Source organism: Panthera pardus, unplaced genomic scaffold (assembly GCF_024362965.1).
Source record: "Panthera pardus isolate Hobbes unplaced genomic scaffold, ASM2436296v1 HiC_scaffold_21, whole genome shotgun sequence".
In the NCBI taxonomy this organism is placed as follows: Eukaryota; Metazoa; Chordata; class Mammalia; order Carnivora; family Felidae; genus Panthera; species Panthera pardus.
The window spans coordinates 25,805,919-25,821,693 of record NW_026526777.1 but is presented as its reverse complement, the minus strand read 5'-3'; the positions used below and the strand labels follow the sequence as shown (position 1 = coordinate 25,821,693).

Genomic DNA, 15,775 nt, shown 5'->3' with positions numbered 1-15,775 from the left:
AATTTTCTCAACATAAATGGTACATAGCATTTCACCTTTAGATTCTGCAGACTTGAATCGCAACTTCTAGCAGCATTTACAATTATAATCAAACCCTAAAGACAAAGCATCTGGAGTGTTACTGTACCGCTTAAGAAGGCATTATGGTATAGGAGAGGGGAAAAGGACCAGGGGTAGGGCTACAGCACCCAAACACCTCCACGGCATAATGAACTTTGATGTACTCCCTTAGTGAAGAATGTTTATACCAGCCATACAATCCTATCACTAGATGCTGAAATCATCTAAAACTCCGTAATCGTTTCTAATAAAAGGAACAGAAGACTACAATAAACGATAAAACTCTATCAAAAACATGGACGATTCTCATTCCAAAAGGTGCAATATTAAAACCAGTTCAACTAGGGGCGCCTGGGTGGCTCAGTCGGTTGGGCGTCCGCCTTCAGCTCAGGTCACGATCTCGCGGTCTGTGGGTTCGAGCCCGGCGTCCGGCTCTGGGCTGATGGCTCAGAGCCTGGAGCCTGCTTCTGATTCTGTGTCTCCCTCTCTCTCTGCCCCTCCCCCGTTCATGCTCTCTCTCTGTCTCAAAAATAAATAAACGTTAAAAAAAGAAATTAAAAAAAAAAAAAACCACCACCCAGGGGCACCTGGGTGGTTCAGTCAGTTGAGCAGGACTTCGGCTCAGGTCATGATCTCACGGTTCGTGAGTTCGAACCCTGCAAGGGGCTCGCTGCTGTCAGCGCTGAGCCCGCTTTGCAGAGCCCATTTCAGATCCAGTCCCCCTCTCTCTCTGCCCCTCCCTCGCTCGTGTTCTCTCAAAAATAAATAAACATTAAAAAAAAATGCAAAACATATACAGTCTTCATCTCAGCAATCCTACAGTCGGAAATCTAATCTCCACAGATGTAAACACAACAATGGGACAAAGTACAGATACTTTAAAGTATTGTTTTCTAGGTGGCCAAAAACCAAAGAAAACCTCCCCAAACTGGAAATAAGGTAAATGCACATTAATAGCGTAATGGATGAATAAAATATGCTGTATTCAAATATACTAATAAATTACACAAATATCTTAGAGAAATCTGCATTGGTGTTACTAAGTAGAAAAAAAGGCAAACCACAAAGTGTACATTATATAATCTCATTGTTTTTTACCATGTGCATCCACACACACACACAAAGTATACATAAACATAGAGAAAAATATGGAAGGAAATATGTGGGATTATCAACAAAAAGGAGGAGGCAAGGAAAAAAGACCACTTTCTTTTAAAAAAAAAAAAAAGCATGTAAATTTCACAATTAAAATTACTTATCATGAATGCGTATCTACATGAACACATTAAAAACCATCGGATCTAGTATCTCCTAATGTGTAGGAATAATATCCTATAGTGATAAGTGAAGAAAGTTTCAAATACTGTGTATAAAAAGGTTCTATTTCTGTAAAAAAGCTGAAACGAAGCCCTAACAAATGTGTTTAAATGTCTGTATGAGCAAGGAATAAGCTAGAAAAGGATAATCACTAGACAGTTACCATTTGGGGAAGGGGAGAAAGACGATTCTTTCCGTACGCATGTCTGTACTGTCTCCACTGCTGTGGTAAGTAGGTGCTGTATTTGTTCATTGGGAAAGCAAGAAATTAAAGAACCTCAGCGAGCTTTCCAGACTTACGCCCCTGCTGGCTCATCATTCTTTGAAGAGCTCAAACCTGCATCAGCAGCTCCCACTTACCGAAGGCTCAGGTGTCAGACTCTGTACTAAGGTCTTTTACATATTGTCATGAGGCCCTCTCCGTTCACTACTAAGTGACAACTACGGTCACCGGCCAGGCCCCAAGACCTGACCTTTACTGCCCACCTGCTTGTACTCACCAACCTACGTCCCACATTTTTCCTTAAGTTCTTCTTTCCGGGTGATCTCTTCACTCAGGCAACCAGGCAACTCAGGCAACTCAGGTTTCGGGTGGAAACCGAAACCACCCCTCAAGAGACAGGGCCCCGACGGGTTAGAGAGGAACCCCTGGCTAGTGCCTGTGTAGAAGGCCCACGGAGGGACCTCCAACTTTATCTCACTGTAATACTAAAAATCTCTGCTCAAGGAGGAACACAAGCCTCATTTGCACAGCAGTGCGTGTACAGGTATGTTTCCCCAATGTGCCCCGTAGGCTTATGCCCGCCTCTACATGAGATGATACGGCTTCCCACCAAAAAATTCATCCTAACCCTATAAAGAGGGAGCCATGCATCCTTGTTCAGAGTCGTAGCTTTGGAAGTCACTCCCCGTGATCTCCTTATTTGCCGCAAATACAGTTTGCTTTGTGCACACCTCCACCTGGTGTATCTTATTTCAATGTTTTTCAAACAGTAGGACTCAATCCACCACAAATGGATAAATCAATTTAGTGACACCCAACAAGTTTTTTAAAACTTTAGAACAGAAGATGAAAGAGGACATTGAGCGTGACAAGGATTAAGCACAATTTTGAGAGGGGTGCCTGGCTGACTCAGTCAGTAGAGCGTCAGACTTCGGTTCAGGTCATGATCTCGCGGTTCAAGTTCGAGCCCCACATTAGTCTCACTGCTGTCAGCGTGCAGAGCCTGCTTTGGATCCTCTGTCCCCCTCTCTCTCTGCCCCCCCGCCCCCCCGCTCATTCTCACGTGCGCTCTCTCTCTCTCTCTCTCAAAAATAAACATTTAAAAAATCTTCAAAAACATATAATTTTGAGAAACATATATATTTGTATGTATGATAGGTTGTGATAGAAAATACATTTCTTACTGTGAGTTATAAAAATAAGCTTGAAAAACTCTTATTTTAACTTTGTATCTCCAAGTGCATACTGTCTCATACGCAGCAAGGGCTCAAAAGTGATTGCAGAAGTAGGGGCGCCTGGGTGGCTCAGTCGGTTGAGCGGCCGTCTTCGGCTCAGGTCATGATCTCACAGCTCGGTGAGTTCGAGCCCCGCGTCGGGCTCTATGCTGACAGCTCGGAGCCAGGAGCCTGCTTCGGACACTGTGTCTCCCTCTCTCTGCCCCTAACCCACTCGCATTCTGTCTCTGTCTCTCTCAAAAATAAATCAACGTTAAAATTTTTTTTTAAGTGATTGCAGAAGTAAAATCAGTACCTTGCCTGTTCAAATTAAGAACACATTATTCCTTTCCTTTATCCGGCCAGCTATTCTTTTGCATGCTCCCACAGTCACATCACTTCTGTTCCTTTCTGCTTTTTAGCTGCAATCGTGAACTTTCTCCTTTAAAACTCAGTCACTTCCATAGCAATGTGTATCTTCTGGATCAGCCTTCTTTTAAATTGTCTAACCTTCCAATGCTAAATATTCCTAAGTTTCACTGTCACGAATCTCCTGTATCATTCAAAAAAAACCCTTACTGTGATTCTGCTATCTCTTTCAACGTACTAGCCTATCCAACACCTTTCCTCCATCCTTAAATTTCTTTTTTACTTTTTTTATTTTATTATTTATTTTGAGTGACACAGAGGGAGCATGAGCGGGGGAGGGGCAGAGAGCTAGAGAGAGGGAGACAGAGACAGAGAATCCCAAGCAGGCTCTGCACAGTCAGCGCGCAGAGCCCAATGCAGGGCTCGACCTCACAAAACTGAGATCATGACCTGAGCCAAAATCAAGAGTCCGGCGTTTAACCAACTGAACAACCCAGGAGCCCCCCATCCTTAAGTTTTTAAAAACAAGGGTCGAGTTTTACCCTCCACCCCACCTCCCACACCTTCCTAAAATGATGGTGATTTGATTTCTGCTCAAGGTGCTGCAGGACTGCCTAGGACTATACAGAGCAGGCCTTTCTCAGTCTCAAGTGTTCTACAGCAGGCTTTGGACAGCAAACCAACCAACCTGTATCCTCTTCCACCTGGACAAGGACAAACATACGGAAGCACTCAAAACTACGCTAGCTCTGGGTGCCTGGGTGGCTCAGTCGTTTGAGCATCCGACTTCGGCTCAGGTCATGATCTCACAGCTTGTGAGTTCAAGCCCCACATCAAGCTCTCTGCTGTCAGCGCAAAACCCGCTTTGGATCTTCCGTCCCCCCCCCCCCACCCCCACCTCTCTGCCTCTTCTCCACTTGCTCTCTGTCAAAAATAAATAAATCTTTAAAAAATATAGATGCCGAACTCATAGTAAGTACTATGTACCTCTTAATCTATCATTTATTCCTCCTCATAACCCCTGAATATAGGTCATTGTCCAAGATTCTGCCCTCAGCAGTTTTCTTTTTCTGCCCCTCCCACCTTCTCCCTTAGTCTTGTCAACTACTCACAAGGTTTCAATAAGCCCACCTGTAGGAAAATTACAGATCACTCTCGTAAATCTAAACCTATCTCCTGAACCCCAGATCCACCCTCAATGTTGTCTCTTCCCAATTTCCTTAAATGTTTGTCAGTAATGCCGTCATTGGCTCCCATCATTTTCACTTGACTGTTCCTCACCACCAGCACTGCCACCACATGCAAGCAATTTTCAGATTCTGTCAACTCTACCTCCTCAGTGTCTTTTTGTTCCATTTCCTAGCTCAGACCTTCTTTATCACTCATTTACTCTGGCCCTCCAAACTGTTTTCACACCATCCAAGGCTCAACAACACGTTGGCTGTCAGATAAAGAAAGACGGAAAGGAAGGAAGGAAGGAAGGAAGGAAGGAAGGAAGGAAGGAAGGAAGGGCAAGAAAAGGGAAGAAAAAGAAAAGGAAAGGAAGGAGAGAAGGAGAGGAGAGAAAGAAAGAAGGAAAGAAATGAAAAGAAAAGAAAAGAAAGAGCATAGCTCTGATTAAGTTACTTACCAGGTCAAAAACCCTTCAATGCATCTGCCCTACCTTCCTTAAAAAGCACAGACTTTTCAGCTGGGCATTCAAGAGCTTCCACAAAACAAATGGCAGCAACCCCATCTCTTGGCCTTCTCTTTATTCACAGTACACACAACCTGGCCAAGCAGGAACATTCTTCAGGTGTTCTCTCACTGATGTCTTAGCACATTCCTAACAAGCACTCCTCCACGTATCTTCACACTTCAGTCTGTCAATATTTTACCAATCTTAAATGTCCACTCAAAACTCCAACTCCTCCAGAGGTTTCTTTGTTCCTGGCTACCTTTCTTCCCCTGCCCCAAAGATATTCACTCGCTCTTCTAAGTGTTCTTAGACTTAATGACTCTTAAAGGCCTGCCTGCATTCTGTAATATATTATGGCTATTTACATAATCACCTTAATCTCCCTGCTTAACAAAAAGCTCCTTAAAGGTAAAAACTATTTCTGAAAAATCTTGGGGGCCCTTTAAACATCCAGTACAGCTTCTGAATTTTTTTTTTTAAGAGAAACTTTACAGAAAGTCATTTAGGACTTCTGGAAAACTTCAGACATCCCTCGGCTATCATGCTAAACCCCAAATGAAATCCTAGAAGAAAGGACCCACGGTTTTAAAACAACTTGGGTAAGGGGTAAAAATCAAAGAGAGGGTGACAAAAGACAAATGCCTCTGTAGCTCTCAGTGTTTTACACACTGTCCCTGGTAGTTAAGGAGCTTAAATGGGAAGCCAAGATAACTGGATTCCAGTGCCAACTATGCCATTTACTCAGTGCCCTCCAATCACTACTGTCTAAGACTTTTTTCACCTGCCGAATAAGAGACTTCAACTAGATCTTCAAGTTCCTCTCCTTGGGCATCCCGTGTTTCTACAAAACAATCTAACTTGTCCAAGCACCCAAACCCCTGACAAGTCTTCAAAGCTTCACCTAAGCCTCACATCCTTAGATTCCTTATTTTCCAATAACTCTGGTCCTGCCTGCTCTGGGCTACTTCAGCACCTTCGATCCCTGTGATCAAATCGAAGTCACAAACTGTCCCTGCCGCTCCACAACTGATCTGAAAGTAGCCTCGGGAAAGGCAATGCATTCTGCTCAGGCAGAAGCTGGGCTGCCTCCTCCCGCTGCTGCTCCATAATAGGAGCGCCCAATGATCCACAGCAGAACTATGTCCCTAAGGTTGCAGCCTGAGTCCCTCCCGACCAGGTTCCCTCCTTTCCAAAACCAAAGGGTTTTCTAAAACGCAACCACAGCCCTCCTCACCCAGCAACTCGAGGTTCATCCCTGAGGACTCTGGCCGCCTGGTCTCAGCTCCAGGAACGACGCCTTTTCCCCCCACCGCCTGCTTTCTGAGATGTGCGTGTAAGTGGGGGCCGCCGCAAATAGCTTAGCGCAGGCTCCGGAGACTTTCTGGTTTAGAAGACCCCGCGGCTTCCGCTTTCTTCCCCCGCCTTCCTTGTTCGTTTCAAATGAGCTGTCCATACATACGCCTAATCAAAAAGAAGAACTAACTCGGAATCACTTGAGTATGATATTGACTAAGGAGCGAAAAAGCTATCGTCACTTAGTACTTTAATAAGTACAGTAATTTGTGGCCGTTTTCGCCCGAATCATGTAGGCGAACGAGAAATTTCAGGCATATAGCTAGACTACTAGTCCTTCCTGTGTTGTGTGTTCAGCCGCGTTGTCCCGGCCGGCTGCTTCCGATGCCCTCAAGAAAGGTTCCGGGCAAAGTCCGACGGATGTAGGAAAGCGGGAAAGGTCGGCTGTGGTGCACGGATGTGGAGCGGAGCTATAGTCCCCGAGGCGCGTGGTCGTTTGTGTATGTTTCAGTCTCGGGAAAATTACTTCCTATTTATAAAGATACGCCATTGGTCCCACAGAAATGTACGATAGCTTTTGTTAGGCCTCTGTCTCAGGCTTTACCGTGTACCCAGCGTTGACCAGGACACTGAAAATGAATTGGAATGAGAGGTGGGCTGAGTTCTCACGAGCTCTATCCGGCAGGACTGTGGTGAGATACACAAAGCAATTAGAGAAGGCCAGTTGATGGTTGCTAACGAAGAACAAATTCTTTTATCAACAGATTTCAACTGTGGGTTCTGTGGGTTATCAGAAGGAAAAGGGTGGTGTAGGCTTACTGTAAAAACAGGACTCGAGCTAGATCACCCTCTGTAGATTTAATGCCGATAATCCTAGCTCCACCCCTTACTAACCCCGCCCCTTGGGCAACGTTTTATTCTCTGTGCTTCAGTTTTCTTCTATGTAAAATTGGGGGTGATGATAATGCTAGTACCTACAGGGTTATCGTGAAGATTAAATGAGCTAACACAGATGAAGCGCTTCAAACGGCAAGCGCCCAGTAAATTTTAGCTATTATTATTTACAAATCCCTTTCCCCTGAATTACCTCCTTTCCTTGAGGCCCTTAAGGGAGATCTCAGCCCCATTGGACCAAATACAGTGATTGAGGCTCAGAGATATTAGGCAGTTTGCGTTCCTTCTCGTATCGAAAACGTTGCCAAAATGCCATGTAAAATATTATACTGCCAACAACGGTAAGTAAGTGTGCAGACACTCTTACAATCATTCGTTACCAGTTCTCTCAAATTCTGCCAATTGGATAAGCGGGGAGATGTCATTGTGACATTTATTTCGTGATGAACTTTTCACATGCATAAATGTGTGTTAGTTTCTTCTGTAGGGTGGCCTGTTCATTCACTTTGCTTGTTCTTTGAATGGCGTATTTGTCTTGGAGGATAATTTAAGGGAAGAATAATATGATCGGATTGATGTTTGAGAAGGAAAACGAGGATATTGTGGAGTAGGATTGATTCGCGAAGTGGAAAGCAGGTAGGAGGTCACTGCAGTGATCCTGTGGAGAGACGAGGAAGACCCGACTCAAAGCCAGGAAAGAGGGAAAGAGGAAGGCAATGCGTTCAAGAGAGGGGTAGGAGACAGAACTGACAATGGAAAGGTCTTTTGTATTTGGAAAGCGAAGAAGGTCAGGAGTCTGACATGACTTCTGTGTTTCTAGTTGGGGGGGCAGGGGGTGCTCCGTTTGACAGAGCAGACAATGCAGGAAAAGGAACAGCTTTGGCCAAGATAGATGGGGAGTCCAGACTGGGACATGTTAGGCCTGTGAGAAATTCAAGTGACCATACTGAGTTGGAGTTCACAGAAGAGGTTTAGGCTAAAGGTCGACCGCACTTCATCAATTCTAATATGCGTATATTAAATGTGGCTCCCCACGTTTAAAAATCTCTTACATTTAATTATACCTCATAATTATTTAGCAGTGGGGTTTTTTCTTTCTTAGTGCTACATAAGATAACTGTTTTATAAGTCACGGTTGCTTTGATTTGATGAAAAACAGCATAATTGGTGGACTCTGTTTTACAAGTGTTAGTTGGAGTGTATTAATAGACCAACTACAAAGGAAGGTACCCAGATTTGTATGTTGAAGGGGAGAAAAGGAAATTTAACAATTTTCCTTCTTGGCTTGAAGCAACTTTTAGCTGTCATTCAGACTTTATATGAGAAAAAAAAAAAATTTCTTGACTAGGGTGAACTTCCATCTCATTAAATACTTTTACAGATTCTCCCTAAATTAAGCCAGCTGGTATTTACGTCTCCTACAGGTAAATATCAGGAATTTTCTGAGCGGAGCACCTCCCAGTCAGCAAGGATCAAATCACGGAATATGGTGAAGGCCAGGAGATTTTTGTAACATTCCAAGGATTTAACCCAGTGGTTCTCAACCTTAGCTGCACATTGGAATTTCTGGGGCACCTCAGAATAATACAGGTGCCTCAGTCCCACACCCAGAGATTCTGCGTTAATTGCAAAATCTGCCTAGAGCATTCTTAGGCATTGATATATTTAGAAGATTCTTAGAGATTCTCATGTTCAGACAGGATTGAGAACCATTACTGTAGTATAAGACTGGGGGTGCCCCCCAAATTATTGGCCTAGTCAGGGAGTGAGGACTTTCTCAGAAAATGTACTCGACCACAATCCATGCTTATTGTGAGAGATTACAGACTTCAAAGATAGGCAGAGCTAAGAAAGAAAACATGAAATAGTAACATCAACACAGCTCTCAGTTCCCTGGAGACAAGAAGGATTAGAAGGAAATTTAATTAATTAAAACAAAAAAGGCATATACACAAGGTGATTTATTGCAGTATTATTTGTAATTGCAAAAATTTGGAAACAATCTAAGTATTTGTACATTTGTGGTACATTACACAATAGCATACTCAGCAGCTATTAAAAAAATGAGGAAGGGGTGGCTTAGTGGGTTAGGAGTCTGACTTTTTTTTTTTAACAGAGAGAGAACGAGAGCAGGTAGAGGGGAAGAGGGAGAGAGAGAGAGAGAGAGAGAGGGAGAGAATCTTAAGCAGACTCCACACCTGCGCAGAGCCTGACACAGGGCTAGATCCCATGACCTTGGGATCATGGCCTGAATCAAAACCAAGAGTTGGACACTCCACGCACTGAGCCACCCAGGCGCCCCACCCATTTGACTCTTGATTTGGGCTCAGGTCACGATCTCACAATCGTGTGATCGAGCCCTGTGATGAGCTCCATGCTGAGTGTGGAGCCTGCTTGGGATCCTCCCTCCTTCCCTCTCTCTCTGCCCCTCCCCTGCCCTTGCTCTGTCTCTCAAAATAAATGAAAAAACTTTTAAAAATTAGTACATGAGGAAGAACTCTACGAATTGATATAAAGCAGTTGCCAAGACATATTGCTAAGTGAAAAATGCAAAGCACAAATGCTGCCCCGAGAAAGAAAGGAATATAAAAAAACAGAGCACATTTGTTCGTTTGTGCAAAAGAAATGCAGTACAGGAAAGATAAATCGGAAACCAAGGCAAGTGGCTACCTATAGAGGATAGGTGGGAGAAAGATGGACAAAGGGAGTAAATGAAATGGGGTAGCAGGAATGAGGAGGTAGTGATACTCAGAGTATATATTCATATAGCTGTGCCTCTTAGAGCAGTGGTAGTGTCTCACATACCCCCAAAATAATGACATAACTAAAACCAACTGGGATGCGGAGAGAGCCCAAATGGAATAAGAAATACTAAAAAATGAACCCATTATAAGTCAAAAACATAGCTACACTGAGAAGGATGGGAAAAAAAAAAAAAAAAGAAGAATGGGAAGAAAGCAACTAGTGGAGCCCTAGGTTGGGTACCACAAGGCTAGAGACGAAAAAGAACTGCAGAAAATATCTTCATTAGCTAAACACTGTAATTATTGCACACAAGCTCCATTGATGAGTGCTAAAACGAGTAGGGAGAAGTTTGAAGAGAAACAGAATTTGAATAGTCTCAGAATATTTCCTGCAGGATACGTATTAACTACAAAGGGAAGGATAGTAGTTTTACAGTGGGAAACCTGGCAGAAACCACCTTAATCATGTCAACATCACCAGTAATAAGACAAAGCAACATCATGAACCTGATAGGATGCATTGAGGACACATTATTACCCGCAGTGTTCTGCCTAATCAAGAGAAAACATCAGGAAAACTCAAATTGCAGGACATTTGACAGAATAACTGATCAATACTCTTCAAAAAAGTCAGCGTCAGGAAAGACAGTCAAAAGAGCTTTCAAAGACTGCATGAGACTAAGAAATAACTAAATGCCATGTGGGATCTGGTCGGGAGCCTAGCAGAAGAGAAAGACAGTAGCAAAAAACCTAGTCAAATTCAAGAAAGGTCTTTAGTTAGGAGTATTGTAGCAACATTAATCTTTTTGGTTCTGATTATTGTACTATAGTTATGTAAGATGTTAACATTAGGGGAAGATGGGGGGATATATGAAAACTCTCAAGACTGGTTTTGCTATTTTTCTGTAAGTCTAAAATAATTCAATATAAAAAGTTTTTTTTTTTTAAAAAAGGACATTAACTCCTTCATCAGCTCTTATGAAGATGACTCACCAAGTCAAATGCACACTTTGTACAACCTTCTAGAAGATCATTGCCTAATAATAGAAAGGAAGAGACAAAAGACTTAAAAAACCAACTTATTCACACTCAAGAAGCAATTCCACATAAAGTTACTGGATCTGAGGAGGGGATAAGAAGTAGGGGGGAAAGGTGGAAAACATAACACTCGTCTAAGTTATGAATTCCAAAAACAAGCATCACTGATTCCAAGTTTTGACAATTCCTTTTGGAGGCTCTTCCTCCAGGTCCAGAACATGGAGCAGTTTCTTGGCAGGAGACCTGCACAGTCACCCAGGGCCCTACACTTGGAAGGGCTCCACCCTTGGTTTAATGTTCTACTGTTGCAATCTTGAAATCCTTAATATTTTTTTTAAGTTTATTTATTTATTTTGGGAGAGACAAAGACAGCACAAGTGGGGAAGGGGCAGAGAGAGAGGGAGACCGAGGATTCCAAGCAGGTTCCACACTGTCAGCATGGAGCCCGATGCGGGGCTCGAACTCACGAAACCGTGAGATCATGACCTGAGCTGAAACCCAGAGTCGGATCATTAACCAACGAGCCACCCAGGCACCTTGAAATCCTTGATAATTTTTTATTTATTTATTTATTTATTTTTTTAATGTTTATTTATTTTTGAGAAAGAGAGACAGAGCATGAACGGGGGAGGGTCAGAGAGAGAGAGGGAGACACAGAATCTGAAACAGGTCCAGGCTCTGAGCTGTCAGCACAGAGCCCGATGTGGGACTCGAACTCACAGACCGCGAGATCATGACCTGAGCCGAAGTCGGACGCTTAGCCGACGGAGCCACCCAGGCGCCCCTCCTTGATAATTTTTTAACAAGGGAGCCCTGGATGTTCATTTTGCACAGGGCCCCACAAATGAGGTAGCAAGTTCAGTGCGCCTCCACTTGTCAACCGTAAGTTAGCAGAAAGAGAAGCCTCATTCACATGATGCACCCTATTCACCCCAGGCCACAGTTGATTGCTCTGTGGATAAGCCCCTGACCCAAGCAGAACCCAATTAGACTCCTTTCCCAAGAATTTGGAATGAGGACTAAGTGGCCCCCATAGTGTGGCACATCTCTTGAAGAGAGCAGATATGAATGAGAGGGCTATTGGCATCTAAAAGATGGAAACCATGCTGGTTGGCTTCAGATTGAATAATAAAGCAGAGGTTCAGAAGCAAGTCAAAGATAACACTTTCTGCATCCAATTTGTTCCCGAGAACATGCTGCATTACGTCCTCTCCTTCTGTGAAATATCCCTGGGCCTTTATAAAAGATAAGCTTTTTTGCTTGTGCTGTCCCAAAGCATTTTTTGATTACAGAGGTCCTAACTAATTCCACGCCCCGAGAATGCTCAGACCCCATTTGTGTTGGGAGGGAACACTTTCAAACTGAAAAGATTTAAAAACCATTTCTAAAACCAAAATAATCATTCAAAGTTGCTTTAAATAAAGAAAAGCCACAGTTGCTCCTTTGAAAAAACAAAGGAAAACACTGCCTAAAGGAAAAGGTAACAATAACAATAAAAAACATTATGTGAAGATAGCAAGTTGTTTCCTCGCAATTCTCTGACTCTCCAAGCCAGTGGAATCATTTTCATCATCTTTACTGGACTGGATGCTAATATACTTGATGAATTTCAAATTCAAGCCCTTTAAAAAACATTAGATAAAGCCCCTAGTGCCATTTTCACTGTAATTTTTCCCCCCATTTACCCATTTTTCCTTCTATACCCTCTAATTTTACCTTTTTTGTAAGGGAAACTTAAGACGACTTGTTATACAAGTCAGACTTCAAGCTCTGGGCACTTCAAGGAAAGAAAGCAACTGTACTGTTTGGCAATAAATCTGTACAGTGGGATGGAAGAAGAGTTTATTCCCCAATATCTCCACCCTCAGTGGATAAACAGAATCTATTCTGTAAATTCTATAAACAGAATCCAAAGTCTAGCTCATCCCAGGCCAGAATCCAAATACTGAGGGTGTTCATCTCATCTGCTAGGGGGTGTGGAGACTTCTGTTGTGGTGCTCCCAGAAACTGAGATGTTCTCTTTTAGAAGCTTATTCATCCAGAGAACTTGAAAGGGCTCATGTCCAGAATACATAAAGATATACGAATCCATTTTTTTAAGCTCCACGCCCAATGCGAGGCTTGAACTCATGACCTCAAGATCAAGAGTCACATGCTCTACTGACCCAGTCAGCCAAGCGCCCTACAAATCCATTTTTTTTTTTTTTTTTTTTTACATAGGAGAGGGTGGGGCGTCTGTTTGGCTTAATCAATTAAGCGACTGACTTTGGCTCAGGTCATGATCTCATGGTTGATGATTCCGAGCCCCACATCAGGCTGTCTGCTGTCAGCACAGATCCTGCTTCAGATCCTCTGTCCCCCTCTCTCTGCCTCTCCCCTGCTTGCTCTCTCTCTCTCAAAAATAAATAAACATTAAAAAAATAAGTAAATAAGAAAAAAAGGAGAGGGGATCCTAGGTGACTCAGTTGATTAAGCATCTGACTCGATTTCGGCTCAGGTCATGATCTCACAGTTTGTGGGATCGAGCCACACGTCAGGCTCTGTGACGACACAAAACAACAACAACAAAAAAGGAGACACCACCCAAAAGAACATATGAAAAGGATCTTCATGAAACTCTTATTCTCAGGGTTGTGAGCTTGAGCCAGTTTTTTTGTTTGTTTGTTTAAGTTGGAGGAAAGTGCCTGGGTGGCTCAGTCGGTTGAGAGGCAGACTCTTGATTTCGGCTCAGGTCGTGATCTCACAGTTGTGAAATCAAGTCCCACGTCAGGCTCCCTCTGAGCATGGGGCCTGCTTGGGATTATCTGTTTCCCTCTCTCTCTGCCCGTCCACTGCTCACACTCTCTTTCTCTCTCAAAATAAGTAAACATTAAAAAAAAAAAAAAAAAGGTGCCCAATCTCCTCAATAATCAGGAAAATGCAAATTAAAGCCACAATGAGATATTTTACAACCACAAAGTTGGCAAAAAAGAGCACTCCAAAGTCTTGTGAGAGAATTCTCTCAAGAGTGTGAATGGGTACATCCACATTGGAAAACAATTTATCATTATGTAGTGGAAATGAAGTTTTGTACGTATTATGACCAGGAAATTCTACTTTTATATATATATATTGAGGAAAAACTGTTGCACCACTGCATCAAGAGAGATGTACAAGCATGTTCATAGCAGTGTTGTTCATAATAACAAAACATGGGAAACAACCCAAATACCTTGGACTCTGGAATGGATACCTTATGATAAACTCCCGTGATGAACTATGAATGAAATGTAGCAATGATACACAGCTAATTTGACCTGCTACTTCTCATATCCTGAAACTCCTTCTCCAGCCACACTGGCACTTTCTTGTCACACGAACACGCTCAGCACTTCTTTCATTTTTATTTTTTTAAGTAAGCTCTGCGCCCAATGCGGAGCTCAAACTCATGACCCAGAGATCAAGAGTCTCATGGTCTACTGACGGAGCCAGCCAGGCTTCCCATTACATAGACTTTTTATGGGAATGGTTGATTCACTTCTCAAACAAATATGTTTATATAATGTAATATGTTGATTAATTCCTGATAGAGGACAATTTTGCTCTCTTTAAATAAATCTCTCTTGGTTATCAATTGTTCTTTTGAAATATGGCTGAATTTTTAGTTAGAGAATTTGCATCTTTAATTGGGATTGGTTTATATAGTTTTCACAGGATCTTTATCAGGTTTCACCATTGATATCACATTAACATCATAAAATGATGTTAATCATTTCAGCAATGTTAGCAATTCTTTTTTTATTCCTAGTTTAAATATTTATTTATTTATTTATTTATTTATTTTTAATGTTAATTTATTTTTGAGAGAGACAGAGCGTGAGAGGGAGAGGGGCAGAGAGAGAGGGAGACACAGGATCTGAAGCAGGCTCCAGGCTCCGAGCGGTCAGCACAGAGCCTGACGAGGGGCTCGAACCCATGAATTGTGAGATCATGACCTGAGCCGAAGTCAGATGTTCAACCAACTGAGCCACCCAGGTGTCCCTAAATATTTTTTTAAGGCAAGAGTGAATGTCTTTATTTTTTTAACATTTTTTTTCATGTTTATTGATTTTTGAGAGGACGTAAGCAGGGGAGGGACAGAGAGAGAAAAGGAGACGCGGAATCTGAAGCAGGCTGCATGCTGTCAACAAAGCCCGATACAGGGCTCCAACTCACAAGCGGTGAGGTATGACCTGAGCCGAAGTCAGAACTTAACCGACTGAGCCACCCAGGTGCCCCAAATACACTTTATGTTTTAGGGCAGTTTTCGGTTGATGGCAGTACTGAGCAGAAGATACAGAGCTTTACCACCGGCCCCCACACATGCATAGTCCCCCCCATTATCAATGGCCTCCACCAGAGGGGTATGTTTGTTACATTTGATGAACATACAATGACATGTCATTATCACCCAAAGTTCTTAGTTTATATCACGGTTCACTCTTGCTGTTTGTTGTATATTCTGTGGGTTTTGACAAATACATAATGACATATAACCACCATTATAGTGTCATACAGTGTAATTTCACTGCCTTAAAAATCCTCTGGGCTGTGCCTACTTATCCTGCATACCCCCCAACCCCTGGCATCCAGTGATCCTTTTATGGTTTCCGTAGTTTTGTGGGGGTTTTAGTTAGTTAGTTTGTTTTTTGTTTTGTTTTTTGCCTTTTCGAGAATGTCGTATAGTTGGAATCATCCAATATGTCGCCTCTTCAGATTGGCTTCTTTTACTTAGCAAAATGCATTTAAGTTTCCTCCTTGTCTTTTCATGGCGTGACAGCTCATTTCTTTTCAGCACCAAATAATATTCCATTGTCTGGATGCACCAGCAACGTTTATTTATCTGTTCACCTACTGAAGGAGATCTTGGTTGCTTCTAAGTTTGGCGATCAGAAACAAAGCTCCCCAAGACATTCATGTGCAGGTT

The 15,775-nt window shown here is 42.7% G+C and overlaps 1 protein-coding gene and 1 long non-coding RNA gene across 5 annotated transcripts in view; one reads left to right on the top strand and one right to left on the bottom strand.

Moving 5' to 3' along the window:
* Nucleotides 1-6,256, bottom strand: part of RBBP5 (RB binding protein 5, histone lysine methyltransferase complex subunit) — a 34,344-nt gene extending 28,088 nt beyond the window's left edge. For both annotated transcript variants that reach the window (XM_019433160.2, XM_019433167.2), the window contains exon 1: nt 6,096-6,256. In XM_019433160.2, coding sequence (XP_019288705.1) covers nt 6,096-6,114 — 19 coding nt within the window. In that variant the 5' untranslated portion in view covers nt 6,115-6,256. The remainder of the gene's footprint in view (nt 1-6,095) is intronic.
* A 262-nt stretch (nt 6,257-6,518) lies between these two features.
* Nucleotides 6,519-15,775, top strand: part of LOC109257220 (uncharacterized) — a 42,039-nt gene continuing 32,782 nt past the window's right edge. For all 3 annotated transcript variants that reach the window (XR_008424563.1, XR_002075919.2, XR_002075921.2), the window contains exons 1-2: nt 6,519-6,654; nt 7,590-7,684. This is a non-coding gene — a long non-coding RNA (uncharacterized LOC109257220). The remainder of the gene's footprint in view (nt 6,655-7,589; nt 7,685-15,775) is intronic.